Raw genomic sequence first — 17800 nt, 5'->3', positions numbered from 1 at the left:
ATGAGCTGGGTGGACGGCTCACAGGCAACAGGACTGAGATATTGTGGTTGGGCGGCAATGGGCCAAATCTCAGGTGCTGTTGCACGTGCCAGCAGGAGATCAGAAGTAGAGCAGTTCTAAATGAGCTTGAAGATAAGTTGGATGGTCACAGAGCATCACAGAGAAGATGCTCTGGCAGGTAAAATAGTCTTTGAAAAATAACATTGCCAGTAGCAGAGAGTATCCACTGATGGGTTCTCTGCAGAGGCTGGAAGACCACAAATCTCATTTGCTGCAGGAGCACAGCACACAGAATCATAGAATCATAGAGTTGGAAGAGACCACAAGGGCCATCCAGTCCAACCCCCTGCCAAGCAGGAAACACCATCAAAGCATTCTTGACATATGCCTGTCAAGCCTCTGCTTAAAGACCTCCAAAGAAGGAGACTCCAGCACACTCCTTGGCAGCAAATTCCACTGTCGAACAGCTCTTATTGTCAGGAAGTTCTTCCTAATGTTTAGGTGGAATCTTCTTTCTTGTAGTTTGAATCCATTGCTCCGTGTCCGCTTCTCTGGAGCAGCAGAAAACAACCTTTCTCCCTCCTCTATATGACATCCTTTTATATATTCTTACATTCAGTAAGAAAGTAAGAAGGGAACTGCTGGATCAGGTCAGTGGATCAGGTCAGTTCTCCAGTAGTCCTATTCTTTCAGTGGCGAGGCAGATGCCTTTTGGAAGCACAAAGGCAGGACCCGAGCGTAACAGCACTCTGCCCACATGTAATTCCCAGCAACTAGTATTCAGAGACATACTGCCTCCAACTCTGGAGGTAGGACATAGCCACTCTCCTGTATGGATTTGTCTAATCATCTTGGAAAGCATCCATCACTATCTCTTGTGGGACCAAATTCCATAGTTTAACTATGCGATATGTCTGCCCTGAATCTCCCAACATTCATCATCATCATCATCATCATCATCATCAGATGACACTGGGTTGTAATATTATGAGAGAGAACCATAAGAACACAAGAGCCCTGCTGGATCAGCCCCAGGTCCCATCCAGTCCAGCCTTCTATTCTCACAGTGGCCAAGCAGATGCCAATAATAATAATAATAATAATAATAATAATAATAATAATAATAATAATAATAATTTATTTATACCCCGCCCATCTGGCTGGGTTTCCCCAACGACTCTGGGTGGCTTACAACAGAAAAATGAAATAAAACAATTAAACATTAAAAGCCTCCCTAAACAGGACTGCCTTCAGATGTCTTCTAAAAATCTGGTAGCTGTTTTCCTCTTTGACATCTGATGGGAGGGCGTTCCACAGGACAGGCGCCACCACCAAGAAGGCCCTCTGCCTGGTTCCCTGCAACTTGGCTTCTCGCAACGAGGGAACCGTCAGAAGGCCCTCGGTACTGGACCTCAGTGTCCGGGCAGAACGATGGAAACATGTAAACAGGACGTGATCACAACAGCACTCTCCCCCCCACTTGTGATTTTCAGGAAGTGCTAAAGATTTCCCAGTTCTGACTAGCCACTTTCTTTGCATCATGCATAATTCTATACACTTTGTTCACATGGATGGTCGACTGGCAATATTTGGAGGGTCACAGACTAGGCACCTCTGCTCTATCCTATTTCCCACTTATTCGTCTTTCTTCTAAGCTAAAAAGCCTCAGTCATTGTGACCTGTCCTCATAGGCAGCTGCTCCAGCCACCTGATCATTTCCAGCTCTGCAGAATCTTCTTTAACTGCTTTTCGATTCTGGTCACACTGCAAATTTGCATGCGCACGTCTACCATCGGGAAACGCACAGCACCTTGATAGACTTTGACAGTCTCCATCCACAAAGTCATGCAAGGTTCACCTTACATACTTGGAATTAGATAATTAGATACTTGGGATTCGAATTTCTTTTTCCATTTTATGCGTGTCAATATGAGCATCTAGATGAGCTTGGAACTGCAAGAAGGCAGCAACCTGTGTCTGTTCTTAAGGATATCGACCTGACAGATAACATTCTCTGCTTCCATTCATAATGCTGGCTGCCTGCCTAGGCAGACTCAGAGCATCTCCAAAATCAAATATAAATGAGCGCCCGTGCTTTCTGCTTTGACATCATTCAGGTGCCATGGAAAGCCTGCAACAATTTTTAAGCTCACCTGAAATAAACTGTGAGAGTGGTAATGCAAGAGAGAATAGGATTAGAAGAGACCAGAAGCCTGGAGTCTATTTCTGGCTCTCACCTTGCATCAAACTGTGACCTCTGGTGATTCAATTCACTGCTGCATCATATGCCTTGCTTTGAGCACAACAAAACTGCCTCAACCATAAATGCAATGCAGAGTGCCTAGATAAAAGGCACTTGCTAAGTGGAAGTTAATGTAAATAATGATGCTGCAACATTTCACTACAAGGCACAGGAAAATAAAGCAATATGAGAGGTGGGCGAAGGGAGGAACTGTCTCCTTGAATCTCTTGTAGATATATCTGAGGAAAGATCTGCTTTTGTAATTAATCACTTGGCACCAAAGTCCTGGATGTGCTAAAGCTAAATGCACATAAGGGCTTTGCTGGAACGCTTTTGGGAGCAATCGAAACAACAACACCGTGAATGCTCGTTTCCTAATCCCAGAGCCTGAACTTTGTAATTCACCCAGCTTTTTGTCAATATGGATGCTAAAAGACATGCTCATCACCTTAGTGCAAAACCTCACACTCAGCCATACTCAACTCCAAAGCTTATATAACTGCAAAAATCATTTTGGAGAAGAAAAATGAAAACCCAAAGTATGCTTATCTAAGCATGAGTGATTGACTGATTAGCTGCAATCACAGCATTATACCAGGAGTTGTGTAGAAAATTATGCCATTCCAACAGAGAAAAGTATATGGCTTTCTAACACCAGCATGGATAAATTGTGCGAGCGAAAGTCAAAATAAGTTGAGCGTTCTTGCAGAAAGCATATTATGTATTGCATCAAACCACTAGTAAAAGGCTTCACTGCTTCCTCTACTTTTGAGTGTAAGATATCTTCATCACAGAATCTTCATACTGATTATATTAAGCAGCTTTTTGTTGTTGCTGCTGGTTGGTTGGTGTTGCAAATTTAAAAGCATAAGCCATTGGTCTGCTTTTCATTTTAACCCCTGGTATGGAAGCCAACAGCTTCTTAGTGCCAATACTCTTTGGGGGTCTCCTAATAAATCATCATTTTACCAAGTTTCCTGTGGCTGATTTCAAAGTGACTCAGAATTCTCCTCTCCCCACATTGCACTTCTGTACCGACGCCTTTGATTCTAATTGTGCCGATTCTCCTTTCTAGCCTTGGTCATCCTCAATTCCCCCCCCCCCACAAGTCCACCTTCCGCAAATTGCCTCCTGAGCCACCAGAGTGCTGTCCATACAACAGTTGCTGCCACTAGCTAACCCACACCTTTCTGATCCTTACTTAATCAACCAGGTTCTCACAAATAATCTTGGCACATTTCAGGGTGGCAGCTGCATGCATTTCTTTCCCTATTAAATAGTGCACATTGTTTTCATGGATATTTCTGGGCTGGGGTCAGGGGAGGACTGATTGTGGGTGCTCCCTGGTGAGAGGTGGAGTGTGTGCAACCCCCCCCCCCTTTTCAGTGTGAACTTAATTTGGGGATAGAGCAGCAGATGTGAGAGTAGTAGTAGTAATAATAATAATAATAATAATAATAATAATAATAATAATAATAATATACATTTGCATATCTGGTGGGTAGGGTTGGTTGTCTCTACTGTATTTCTGCATTTTGATCTGCTGGTAATTTCAGTTTTTACTGAAACAAAATTTTAAAAAATCCTTCCAGTAGCACCTTAGAGACCAACTAAGTTTGTTATTGGTATGAGCTTTCATGTGCATGCAGACTTTTTCAGATCTGAAGATCATAATCATTCTGTGCAACATACCGTGTTTCTCCAAAAATAAGACACCGTCTTATATTTATTTTTCCTCAAAAAAACACGGTGGCTTATTTTCAGGGTATGTCTTTATATATATATATATATATATATATATATATATATATATATATATATATATTTAGTATGGTACAGCTTAACCTACAAGGTTAAACTGCCTATCACTATGGCTTATTTTCAGGGTATGGCTTATTTTCGGGGGACGGCTTATTTTAGGAGAAACACAGTATTATTATTATTATTATTAGTAGTAGTAGTAGTAGCAGCAGCAGCGTAGTAGTATTACTGTTACTGTTACTATTATTATTTCTGTTCAGTTGCATAGCCATTTCATGACTCTGTACTTATCACATATAAATCCTACCCAGAGCCTGCCTGGAAAACAGCTCTGAACTCTACCTCTGGGTCCTTAGATTCTATCTTTATTTTATTTGTTAAAAATATTTTCATCAGCAGCTTCAGGAAGCAGTGCAGGAAATGAACTGAAGGAGATGAAAATAAACCTACTGAGAGATCTAATGAGGGGGGTGGGGGAGGGAAAGGTCTAGGCCAAGCATTGGTCACAGCAGATTGTAATCACAGTGTCCAGCTTTTCTTGGGTATTATCATTTTAATCTCCACATATACTGATTCACAAACACAAAAAAACCCTCGTGAAATAGCTAAACCCTTCCCGATAGGGCTAAAGCTTGGAGCTCTGTTTTATTTTCTTCCAAAGAGATGGCTTATATAAGATGCTCTCCCTCTAGAGAATCTCTGTTAATTATCATCCTTATCATACACATATTAAAAATAGCAAAGTAATCCTTGTGTTAAGTGTTTGCGTTCTCACTGAAATACGTGCTTCTAACAAATCCCTAATTAATTGTAGGTTTGCTGGTTTAATGAGCAATAAAGGAACATAAATAAAGCCAGGCACTGCATCACCCAAGCATTAAAACCAGATGCGGAGATTTTACACTCGGCGCATGGGTGAGCTCAGCCCACAGGGAGAGCCTTGGCAGGCAGGTTACCTAATGAGCTTCCCCCAGTCCCTTCTGACAATAAGAGACCCATGGAGCAAATGTTGTTTCATAAAAGGGATTTTAAAGTGTGGCCTTTACAGAAGGCAGGAAGCAAAGATTTGAAAGAGAGCTGAACAGAGGAATGGCATCAATGCCATTATACCAATGCTGGTGTAATGATAAGACTCCATCTTAGAGACCAACTGTCATACAGTTTTTGATGTAATCTATATCCCCCACCTATAGGGACCCAGGTGGCGCTGTGGGCTAAACCACTGAGCCTAGGGCTTGCTGATCAGAAGGTCAGCGGTTCGAATACCTGTGACGGGGTGAGCTCCCGTTGCTCGGTCCCAGCTCCTGCCAACCTAGCAGTTCGAAAGCACGTCAAAATGCAAGTAGATAAATAGGAACCGCTACAGTGGGAAGGTAAACGGCGTTTCCGTGTGCTGCTCTGGTTTGCCAGAAGTGGCTTTGTCATGCTGGCCACATGACCTGGAAGCTATACGCCGGCTCCCTCGGCCAATATTGCGAGATGAGCGCCGCAACCCCAGAGTCGGTCACGACTGGACCTAATGGTCAGGGGTCCCTTTACCTTTATATCGCCCACCTACCCCTGATCTGGGGTTTTCTCTCCACCTCTTTGGAATTGTACTTCTACATACATATCAACTTGATAATGGTCGTGTTTGCATGCCATGCTAAGCCAAACGATGTCTTACAGCAAACATGCGGGCTCATGGGAAGGAGATCACAACAGTTTTGCTCCTCTCCAGCCCCTTTAGCTTAGCCAAGATTTCCCACAATAGTTAATCCAAGTTGCGCGCATTCCCACTGGAGGCTGCATTCGCAACAACCAGCACTGCCGTGTTGCTGGCTTCAAATATGATTGCTTGGAATACTTCCTAGCAGTGCTTCACCAAGCAGACCTGGCTGCTTTCAGTGTTTCACACATGATGCTAAATCATAGTTTGCCTGACCTAACTATGTGCGAACCTAGCCCAGCAGACTCACTATAGTTTGTTTTCTGTCAACAAATGTCAGGAGTCCAGTCTCCGGCTTGATCACACAGTAATCACATAGAGAACTTTAATGCCTTGCAACACTTACTTTGTTTCCAGTCCAACAGCCCTCCCCTAAGCCGACTCTGAGAAGGGATTGGATCAGCTCCCCTCTCTTCCCTTTCTGACACACTACTTCCTTCTCCGTATGCCCCTGTTTGAAACTCCCGAGAGCTTTGGCTGGGTTGCAGCATTCCCTTATCGCCCCAGCATTCCAAGAAGCGGGGGAGTTGGCACTTGCTGGTGCTCATCCTGCCTGGCAGTTAACCCTCTCTGTTCCTGGCTGCTTTCTGCAGCTGGTCGCAAACCTTCCCTGGGATCTGGCTGCAAACTTTCCCTGGGGGTTGGCTTATTCATGACAACAAACCGCTATATGAAGCCATATAGCCAGATGGGCGGGGTATAAATAATATATTATTATTATTATTATTATTATTATTATTATTATTATTATTATTATTATTAAATGAGGCTCCTGTGTTCAGCTGAATGCACTTAGAAGCCACCTTCAGACCCTTCTGCTCAATGCAGGAAGGCTGAGAATGGAGATGGCTGGACCAGTTTGTGTGGGTACATTGTGGCTGCAGTATACCTTGCACCCCACCCCCTGGCTTGTGTTCAGGCTTAATGTCTGAGCATGAATAAGAATTGATACATACTTCAAAACATCACCCCCCCCCCCATTCCATGAAGCATAGTTCATGTTTCATAATACTACATTCAATATATACAGTTGTACCTTGGTTTCCGAACAGCTTAGTTCTTGAAACTTTTGTCTCCTGAACGCTGCAAACCCAGAAGCAAATGTTCAGGTTTACGAATTATTTTTGGAAGCCGAACGCCCGACGTGGCTTCCGCGGCATCCGATTGACTGCAGGAGCTTCCTGTAGCCAATCAGAAGCGGCACTTTGGTTTCCGAATGTTTTGGAAGTCGAACGGACTTCTGGAATGGATTCCGTTTGACTTCCAAGGTACGACTGTGTGTGTGCATATACACCCACCCACCAGTTATGATACACTTGGCAAGGGATTTTGGATATAATATACAACTTACAGCATGGGAGAAGCTATGGAACTGGGATTTGAAGTTCACAACATGTTATTCATTGAAAGAAAATCATATGAAAAGGTTGTATTGTTGGTATTTAACTACTAGCAAATTAGCTGAAATGTACAAAACAGGGTCAAATACATGCTGGAAACGTTAGGAAAAATAAGGCACCTTTTATCATATGTGGTGGACATGTATGGTAGTAAAAGAATTTTGGGAAATGATATGCAATGAACTGAAAAAAAAGTTTAAATAACCTTTTCTTAAAACCCCTCCAAAGCTTTTCTTTTAGGAATTCTAGGTGCTGAAATTCCAACGGATCAGAAAAGACTATTTATGTATGTGACCACTGCTGCTTGGATGTTAATGGCCCAGAGATGGAAAGAAGGCAGAGTCCCTCCCAGAGAAGACTGGCAGATTAAGTTGATGGACTATGCCAAATTGGCAAAAATGACCGGAAGAATCAGGAACCAGGAATTTTAATAAGGAATGGGAAAAATACATAATTTACCTTAAAAACCATTGCAAACAATTAAAATCATTAGTAGGATTGGAATAACACTTATAGTTCAATGTTGAATTTTGGGTATAATAGAGATTTAAAAGATTTGGATTACTGTAATAAAAAAGATGCAGGAGGAAAAGCTTAATATAAGGACCCACAAAGGGGAGGAGGGAAGTTCAGGAGATTCTTTGGAATTCTCTTTTTATGTTGGTTGTTGGATAACTGACTGTAAATTTCTAAAACCTGAAAAACTCAATATTTTTTTGAAAACACACACACACACACACACACACACACACTTTTAACATAGTGGTACTTCAAAAGCTGTCTGATATTAAATTTCTATTCCTGGATTATCTCATACGTCCAGCAGTGACCTACCAGAATCTCAGGCAGAGGTCTTTTACATCACCTACTAACCGGAGATGCTAAGGCTTGGACCTGATGCTTTCTGCATGCATATCCTGTACCACTGAACTATATCACAGAATCTGGTCACAGAATCATAGAATTCTAGAGTTGGAAGGGTACCAAAGGGACATCTAGTCTAACCCCCTACAAACTAAAGAATCCCTGACAGATGGCCATCAAATCTCTGTTTAAAAACCTCCACCACATTCTGATAACTGTAGTAACAACAACAACAACAACAACAACAACAACAACAGCAATTTGTTGGCTTCCAACAGAACATTAAAATACAATAATCTATTAAACATTAAAAGCTTCCCTAAACAGGGCTGCCTTCAGATGTCTCCTAAAAGTCTGGTAGTTGTTGTTCTCTTTGACATCTGGTGAAAGGGCGTTCCACAGGGTGGGTGCCACTACCGAGAAGGCCCCCTCTGCCTGGTTCCCTGCAACTTGGCTTCTCACAATGAGGGAACCGCCAGAAGGCCCTCGGCGGTGGACCTCATTGTCTGGGCACAATGATGGGGGTGGAGACACTCCTTCAGGTATACTGGACCGAGGCCGTTTAGGGCTTTAAAGGTCAGCACCAAGACTTGGAGTAGAGGTTGTATGGCCATCTGTCATGGATGCCTTAGTTGAGATTCCTACATTGCAGGGGGTGGGACTAGATGACCCTTGCCCCCCTTCCCTTCTACAGTTCCATGGTTCTTAAATGGTATGCCCACCTGGAAGCGACACAGTAGTTGTGACTGACTGGCACTGAGCAGGAGAGAGACTATGGTGGCTAGTATTAATGGGATCTTCAAGGACATGTAGACCTCCCCATTCTGCTGTAACCTAGTTATCGCATTGCTCCTCTATCCTTATCCACAGAGACTCAGGATCCTTTTGCTCCTGACACCAATATTTTACATTTTTGCTCTTACTATGTGATCTGTCTCCAGTTGTCACATGATAATGCAAGCAGCCAGCACAGCCTGAGGTGTGGGCGATTTTTTTTTTTAAAAAAAAGAGATGTAGGGCAGGAGACAGAATGGTGTGCAAGCCCAGCTCACAGGCAGGAGCCTGCAGCTGTGATGGAGTAAACCCAGAATTAGCAATCCCTTTGAAGTTATCCTTCTGCCTCTTCATTTCCCTAATTCTCTCCTTTATTCTCTCCTTGGCTGGGCAGCAGGGTTATTAATCAGAACAGCAATGCCCACTGTGTTCTTTTGAACTGTGGAATATTTCTCTCTCTTTTGACTTTGAGGAGGAGAGAGATGAAAAAAAGTGAGGAAATTAATCTATTCATGAAATAAATATAATCCTCATCTCCCGGGAATGAATATGTAAATCTGAAAAGGAAAGTACCAAATGACTGAATTTGCTCTAAAAAAAGAGATGCACTGCTGTGAATTTGGAGGACAAAAAGAAGGGAGATCTGTAAGCACACTCATATAAAAAGGAACAGCCAATGAATATTAGACTAAAAAGTGATATAGCAGAATCATATCGTTCTCCTTTAATCCTTCAGCCTTGTCTCATGAGGTGCTGTGGGACTACAGAACACATTATCCCCAGACAGCTCAGCCAATGGTCAGGGATGTTAGAGCCGTAGTTCAACAACATCTGGGGACTCAGGCTGAAGAGTAATGCCTTAGTACAGGCATCCCCAAACTGCGGCCCTCCAGATGTTTTGGCCTACAACTCCCATGATCCCTAGCTAACAGGACCAGTGGTCGGGGAAGATGGGAATTGTAGTCCAAAACATATGGAGGGCTGAAGTTTGGGGATGCCTGCCTTAGTATATAAATCATGACATTGCATGAACTTGATGGAAGGGAACTTGGAGATTCAATGGCTGACCTATCAGGTTCTCATCACTCTTCCTGCCCCCCCCCCTACCTGAAAAATCCATAAAATAGACATTCTCAACCTGGTGCCCTCCATATGTTTTAGACCAACTCCTATCATTCCCAGCCAACGTGGTCAATGTTCAAAGGATTTGCAGTCCAATAACCTCTAAAAGGCAGCAGGTTGAGGAAGGTTGCTATAGAAATGTGGCCTGTCAGTGGTTCCCAAACTTATTTTGTCCCACTTGAAAACTGCTGAAGATTTTGCCAAATCACTTAATGTTTTTCCACCTGTTGCAGCAGTTTTAATGCACCATGTTAGATGCTATATGATTTCTAAACTTTCTTTCTTTCTTTCTTTCTTTCTTTCTTTCTTTCTTTCTTTCTTTCTTCTTCAAACATACTGCAGACCACTGCAAGCAATATGGGGACTCCTAGTCTATGTGACATAAATTTTGTTCAAATGTACCTTTTACACCTGCCTCTACTCTCAAGGGTAGCCTCAGCTTTGTTTTGTTACATTATACAAGCTCAAGATGGCTGCTCCCCATTTTGTTTTCACAACAACCTGGGAGGCAAGTTGGGCCCAGAGATAGTGACTGGCCCAGCGAGCGTCATAGCTGAGGGGAGATTTGAACCCAGGTCCTGGTCCAACACTCTAACTACCCACAACTTGCCGGTTCTCATCTGATTCTTTCACTTATGCAAGCCTCCTCAGTTCTATTTAATTTAAATACTTTCCATGTGGAAAAATACTGTGGCTACTCCCTTCCAGAGATTAAGAAGCTATAGAGAAGAAGGGCAGATGAAGGGTTCTGCACTTCACTAAAAAAAAGAGATAATATTTGCCCACACACTGCCCCTTCCATCACCATTTAGTCCTGGAATATTCACAGTTGAGTTTTGGCACCAAATGCCAGTGGAAGATGCCTGCACCCACCTCAATAGCTCCATCAACAGCCCACTGGAAAAATGCTACCACAAAAACACACCCGTAGAGATCAGCCGGAAAGTGGGTATTTGCAGAACAAGAGATTCCAATCATAGCTGCCAAGTTCTCCCTTTTTTTAAGGGAAATTCCCTTATGCTGAATAGGCTTCCTCGCGAGAAAAGGGAAAACTTGGCAGCTATGGATTCCAACAAGAAATGTTACTAAGAAAAAGGCTTAATGCAAATTTCACTGAAATAGGGGCAGGGGTGCAGAAGGAGACTCTCAATGCAACAATTCATTGTCAACAAAACTGTCAACATGCAGGGAGGTAGGAGGAAGATCAGTCGTCCTTTTGCTTCCTTCTTATATTGACATTTCTGTGTTCTTTGCAACGTGGGCTCCCCATGGCAAGAGCAGCGTTCTCCTCTCGGTTCATCACAAAGCCGCTTCACTCTCCTTTTCTAAGTCCGCCGTGAAGAGCTGCATGCTGGGTGACTGATGATCAAATTCCACCCTAGCTTCACCTCCCTGGCTCCTCCTTTCCCATCTGACTGTCCTATGCCTGATCACCACTGCTCATTGTCAGACCCCGGTGCCTGGCCCTGTGCCTGGCTTGCTGCTCAACAGAGGCTGTCAAAGCCCTCTGGCCAGAGGCTGTCACCTCTGTGCGCACTGCTGATGTTATACAAAATTAGTTCTGCAAACAGCTATTCCTGAAAGCCCTTCCTCTAACAGCACCATCCTCTTGGCGTACAGCACGGCGGAGCACATCCCATCTCTTCGGCAGCTAGACAAGAGTGAACAGATAGCGTACAAGCCAGCTGCGGAGTCAGAGTTTAGTAGCAATGCTGATGAGACGGCATGTAAGTTGTCACACTCAATATCCTCCCACAAGAATACATGCAAAATAAAGCCTGTGGGAAGCACCCATGAATCATCACCGTTGAAACTTCCTTGTCATTCGCCTGAACATTAAACCAATGTGCGGGCCAATGCCATGGTAGGAGTAGAAATCCACATGGGTACGCTCATATACAAACAGCTGGTATTCTCCAGGAAAACAGGGAGTCTTACCTGACATGCATTGTACAGAAGCTGGTGCTCAAATTTCTTGATACCCAAGATGTTCTGGAACATCTCATACAGTTGTTCCTTGCTGAGAATCAGCTCCGAAGCAGCACTCGCGGTCATCCTGGCTTGTGCTTTGCGAGGATCCTCTTCACCGCGATAGATCGCATCGAATTTTGCCATCCAGGAACTCAGAACAGTCTCCTTGCTGAGGCCATCGATCTCGGGGAGACTTCGGACCCTCTTTTCGATATGTTTCTTGAAGACTTCCCGAGAGTCGTTAGCCGAGAAGCCACCACTCTGAACCATTCTGGCAACACGGTCACTTTTCAGAAACACCTGCAAGTAAAACAATGGAATAAAATGAAATCTCGATTCCCCTCCTGGCTGTTTCAGAGCATGCTGGCTGTGAAATGATTGGAAGCAAATCACATTAGGAAATACTGTCTAGTAGTGGCAGTATGCACTAGACAGTAGTCAATGAATATAACGTCCCACCCTGTGTTTACAGCTAGACCCGCTGAACTGGAATAGTAAGCTATGACTTTTTTTTCAGGTGGGCACCATTGCCATTATAAAAGAACAAAGGAGAACAAGGGAGGTGTTCACTGTGAGTTCCGGCACCCCTTTTTCCTAGAAAAATAGCACTCGGTAGACACAGCATTTACACTTTGCAAACCTTTTCTTTTTTAAAAAAAAAAGAAACAAGGAAAAAAGGACATATTTTTCTTCCCAACAAGAGCTTTGGCAGCCATGTAAGCAACCATCAGGAAATGGAATGACATTTTAAGCTGAACACAGATTTTGATAAAAGTCACTACATAATCAGATTCAGGCTCTGCTATTCTCTTTTTCTCTCGGGGCAATTCAAACATGACAAATGCCTGACAACGAAAGTCTTTCAGTGTAGGGGAAAGTGTGTAAATCACATATCTTGTCACTTATAAACTGCACATCCATCCATCCATTTTGCTGTATGTGCCTGTGCTGGGAGACTGGCCCATGTACCCATGTTCATTCAGCAAAATAGGTCAGGCCATTGGGCTACGCAGTACAGTGGTACCTCTGGTTAAGAACTTAATTCGTTCCGGAGGTCCGTTCTTAACCTGAAACTGTTCTTAACCTGAAGCACCACTTTAGTTAATGGAGCCTCCTGCTGCCGCTGCACCACCGGAGAACAATTTCTGTTCTCATCCTGAAGCAAAGTTCTTAACCTGAGGTACTATTTCTGGGTTAGCGGAGTTTGTAACCTGAAGCGTTTGTAACCCGAGGTACCACTGTATTGTCAAGCAGAAATCTAAACCACACTTACCTGGAAGGAAAGTGTAGTAGGACTTTCTTCTGAGTAGACATGTTTAGGACTGTGAAGCAGCTCTCCAGGGTCTCGGGCAGGACTCTTTTATCATCACCTGCTACTTGAACTCTTTTAACTGGAGATGCCAGAGATTGAACCTGGGATCTTAAACCTGCAAAGCAGGTGATGCTGACCATCATATTGAGCCTTTGTCCCTCCCTCAGTGTCCTCACTGGAAAAGCACTTGCTTTGTGTGCCCTTGACTTAATTTTATCCTGTGTTGACATCTGCCTCCAAAATCGGGCAGGAAGGACAAGACACTAGAATGCGGATACATTATGGAAAACCTGAAGTTTCAGGAGCTTTATTCATTTATTTTCAGATTATTTTTACTCCACATTTCTTATACAGGGAATCAAAAGGTCTTACACTGGGCAACAAACATGCTGGAAACAAGTCGTTTCTGATCTAAACATAAACTAGTTTTATACGGAAGTGGCTCCCAAGTCACTATGCTACTTCCCGGCAGGTGGGTTGATGTCCCTTACCAGGAGGGAGTGGGGCAGGGGCAAGGTGCTTAGGAGGAAAGCATGGTGCAAATGCTCTGGCAGAAGTGACAGTTTGGCTCCGATGATGTGTTTGCACCACACCAAACTCCCTGCCGCCATGTCCCTTCCCCTCTCAGGAAACAATGGGAGCTCACATGCTAGGGTAGTGGTTCTGCCCACCCAGAAAAACACTTCTGGTTTTATATCAATGTGGGTTCTTATGGAAACCACATTGGTTTCTTCTCCAAAAAAGAAAACAATGCCCAACCTGAAGAATATGGAGCAGATGATTCAGCAGGGGAAACACAGCCCAGAATAAGTAAGGAGGTAGTACAAGAATACTTGGCTTGTTTAGATGTATTCAGGTCTCCAGGGCCAGATGAACTACATCCAAGAGTATTAAAAGAACTGGTAGAGGTGATTTCAGAACCACTGGCAGTAATCTTTGAGAATTCCTGGAGAACAGGCAAAGTCCGAGCAGACTGGAGGAGGGCAAATGTTGTCCTTATTTTCAAAATGGGGAAAAGAGAGGACCCAAACAATTACCGCCCAGTCAGCCTGACATCAATACCAGGATAGATTCTAGAGCAGATCATTAAGCAAATGGTTGTGAGCACCTAGAAAGGAACGCTGTGATCACTAAAAGTCAGCATGGGTTTCTGAAAAATAAGTCATGTCAGACTAATCTGTTCTCATTTTTTGACAGAATTACAAGCCTGGTAGATGAAGGGAACACTGTGGATGTAGCCTATCTTGATTTCAGCAAGGCCTTTGACATGGTGCCCCATGATATTCTTGTAAAGAAGCTGGTAAAATGCGGGCTAGACAATGCTACCATTCAGTGGATTTGTAACTGGCTGACTGACCGAACCCAAAGGGTGCTCATCAATGGCTTCTCTTCATCCTGGTGAGAAGTGACTAGTGGGGTGCCACAGGGTTCTGTCTTGGGCCCAGTCTTATTCAACATCTTTATCAATGACTTGGAAGATGGGCTTGAGGGCATCCTGAGCAAGTTTGCAGATGACACCAAATTGGGAGGGGTGGCTAATACCCCAGAGGACAGGATCACACTGGGCCAAAGCAAACAAGATGAATTTTAACAGGGAGAAATGTAAAGTACTACACTTGGGCAAATATATATATATATATATATTGAAAGGCACAAATACAGGATGGGTGACACCTGGCTTGAGAGCAGTACATGTGAAAAGGATCTAGGAGTCTTGGTAGGCCACAAACTTGACATGAGTCAACAGTGTGATGCAGCAGCTAAAAAAGCCAATGCAATTCTGGGCTGCATCAATAGGAGTATAGCATCTAGATCAAGGGAAGTAATAGTACCACTGTATTCTGCTCTGGTCAGACCTCACCTGGAGTACTGTGTCCAGTTCTGGGCACCACAGTTCAAGAAGGCTACTACTGACAAGCTGGTACGTGTCCAGAAGTGGGCAACTAAAATGGTCAAAGGCCTGGAAACGATGCCTTATGAGGAACAGCTTAGGGAGCTGGGTATGTTTTGCCTGGAGAAGAGAAGGTTAAGGGGTGATATGATAGCCGTGTTCAAATATATTAAAGGTTGTCATATAGAGGAGGGAGAAAGGTTGTTTTCTGCTGCTCCAGAGAAGCAGACATGGAGCAATGGATTCAAACTACAAGATAGAAGATTCCACCTAAACATTTGGAAGAACTTCCTGACAGTAAGAGCTGTTTGGGCGGGGGAATTGGCTGCCAAGGAGTGTGGTGGAGTCTCCTTCTTTGGAGGTCTTTAAGCAGAGGCTTGACAGGCATATGTCAAGAATGCTTTGATGGTGTTTCCTGCTTGGCAGGGGGTTGGACTGGATGGCCCTTGTGGTCTCTTCCAACTCTATGATTCTATGATTTTACTGTGATTTTCTTTCACCTTTTAGAAAGCATTATGATGCAACCCACCAACATTAATGCTACATTTTTAGGAATCACAACTAAAGAATCCTTGACAGATGACCAGAGGTTGGGATTCCTGTATTAGTTGTGATTCCTGTATTGTAGGAAGTTGGACTAAATGGTCCTTGGGATCCCTTCCCATTATACAATTCTATGATTCTAGAACATGACCCCCACTCCTTAATATCTACTATTTCCCCCGTTTCTGGGGTCCTGTTTTTCTGAACTCCTGGTTACCCAAACACTTTCAAGAACTAGGCCATTTCAATAAAAGAAATTATTCTGTGTCCTCATGCCTTGTGTAGCTTGACAGAAACAATAAAATGTCTTGAAAGGAGAACATATTACCTAAGCAATTGACCTAATGCCATTATCAGACAAACCGGGATGAGAAAATCCACCTCTCACCTTCTCACATAACAACTTTCCAATACATTGTGGAGCATTGTGGGCACACTTTAATTAAAGGAGAAGGAGATGCCAGTGAGTGACAGGATGCTATTTGAGAACCGGCCGCAGATCAAACCTTGTTGCTATGTAGAGTCGAGTGTAAGAAAAGCAATCTGTGCCTCACACTATTCTGAGGGTCTCTTTTCATCACTCTATGCAGACAGATGGAGTACAAAGCAGAGGTCAGACGCAGGGGATGAAAGCCATTTGACACTGTGACAGCCGCTCTGGGGAAGAACAGGGAAAGATGACATTTTTTTTCTTTCCCTAGGAGCCACTTGTCAACAGTGACCTCTTTCTGGCAAAGGTATGAAAAAAAGATGAAAAGATGAAAGAGAAATGTCCACCTTGAAGATAGAATCGTCCACACAGGGAATAAAACATGACACATATCCTTTCTCTGAAGGCAGGACACCCCAGGGGGGTTGGAGATGAAGTGGAAGGGCTGGAACTTCTGAAAGCTCACCAGGAAGGACCACCGGCCAGTCTTCAAAAAAGTCCAAAAGGATTAGTAGTCTGAAGGGCGTTGGGTTCTCCCCCCCCCCCCCCCACTAGCCTGCTAAGAGGCTAATAGAGAGGAATCCCTCTGATTCTAGCCTCTTAGCAGGCTAGTTACAACATAGGAATAAAAACCCTCTTATCAAACAGACTGATGATGAATGGGAACCAAGCCAATGGGTGAAGGAGGCATGGATAGATCCGTACCTCCTCGGCCAGCCCCCTCATTCACCTGCCTGGAATCCTATGGTTAGCAGCAGGCGACTTGTTAAATGCAAGGTTGGACTGTTGGTTTTTCTAAACAAAAAATAAAAAAAATTCCTTCCAGTAGCACCTTAGAGACCAACTAAGTTTGTCATAGGTATGATCTTTTCATAGAATCATAGAATCATAGAGTTGGAAGAGACCACAAGGGCCATCCAGTCCAACCCCTTGCCAAGCTTTTGTGTGCATGCACACTTCTTCAGATACACTGAAACAGAAGTCACCAGACCCTTATGTATAGTCAGAGGGTGGGGAGGGGTATTACTCAGAAGGGTGGTGGGAATGGGTGATTGGCTGATAGGAGTGGTAAATCTGTTGACGACTGTTAACGACTGCAATTGGTCTTGCAGGAAAAAGCAAGGGGTGAGATGGCTGAAGAAAGCTTTATCTTGTATAATGAGATAAGAACACAATGTCCTTATTAAGACCAGGTCTCTCCATGGTTTTAAGCTTGGTAATGCGTTGCAATTCAGCAACTTCTCTTTCCAGTCTGTTTCTGAAATTTTTCTGTAATAAGACAGCTACTCTGAGATCTTTGAGTCTTTGTTGGTTTTTCTATTAGCACATGTGTTCACTTGTGAAACATGAGCATCAGTTGGCATCAGTTGGCTGCCTTGCACAGCTCCAGCGGCCCACTTCTGCAGCTCCAGGGGCCAGTTTTAGAATTTGGTGAAAGAATCCAGGATCTGTAGTAACTCAGATGTGTTTGTAGTTGGAGATGCAGCTCATCTCAGCATGCTCGCACCCACCCCTTTGAGCCGCCATTTTGCATTGGGCTCTCCCCCAAAGCTACCATTTTGTTCCTGGCGCCGCCTGGTGGCCCTCACAAGCCTGAAGCATTCCCCGCTTGCTCTGCTGATACTCTCAAAAAGAAAACAAAAGTCTCCAGTGCTCTCTCCTGCTGTAAAGGGAGCCAGAGCTAATTCTGGAGCTTCTAGCCACTTGCCAGTAGTGGGGGAACTCTCAAAAGGTATTGAAGGTAGCTTGTGCTTCCACAACAAGCATGGACAAAAACATAAG

The 17800-nt window shown here is 43.8% G+C and overlaps 1 protein-coding gene across 3 annotated transcripts in view; it reads right to left on the bottom strand.

Annotated features, from left to right (window-relative positions):
- The window catches only part of CADPS (calcium dependent secretion activator), a 384452-nt gene that overhangs the window by 274980 nt on the left and 91672 nt on the right, over positions 1 to 17800 (bottom strand). For all 3 annotated transcript variants that reach the window (XM_088662501.1, XM_035106762.3, XM_035106769.3), the window contains exon 3: positions 11810 to 12142. In XM_088662501.1, the coding sequence (XP_088518627.1) occupies positions 11810 to 12142 (333 nt within the window). The remainder of the gene's footprint in view (positions 1 to 11809; positions 12143 to 17800) is intronic.

The sequence above is a fragment of the Zootoca vivipara genome, chromosome 2 (assembly GCF_965207765.1).
Source record: "Zootoca vivipara chromosome 2, rZooViv2.hap1.1, whole genome shotgun sequence".
Lineage (NCBI taxonomy): Eukaryota > Metazoa > Chordata > Lepidosauria > Squamata > Lacertidae > Zootoca > Zootoca vivipara.
Note: the sequence above shows the minus strand (reverse complement) of the source record. Positions and strands in the feature narration are given on the sequence as shown.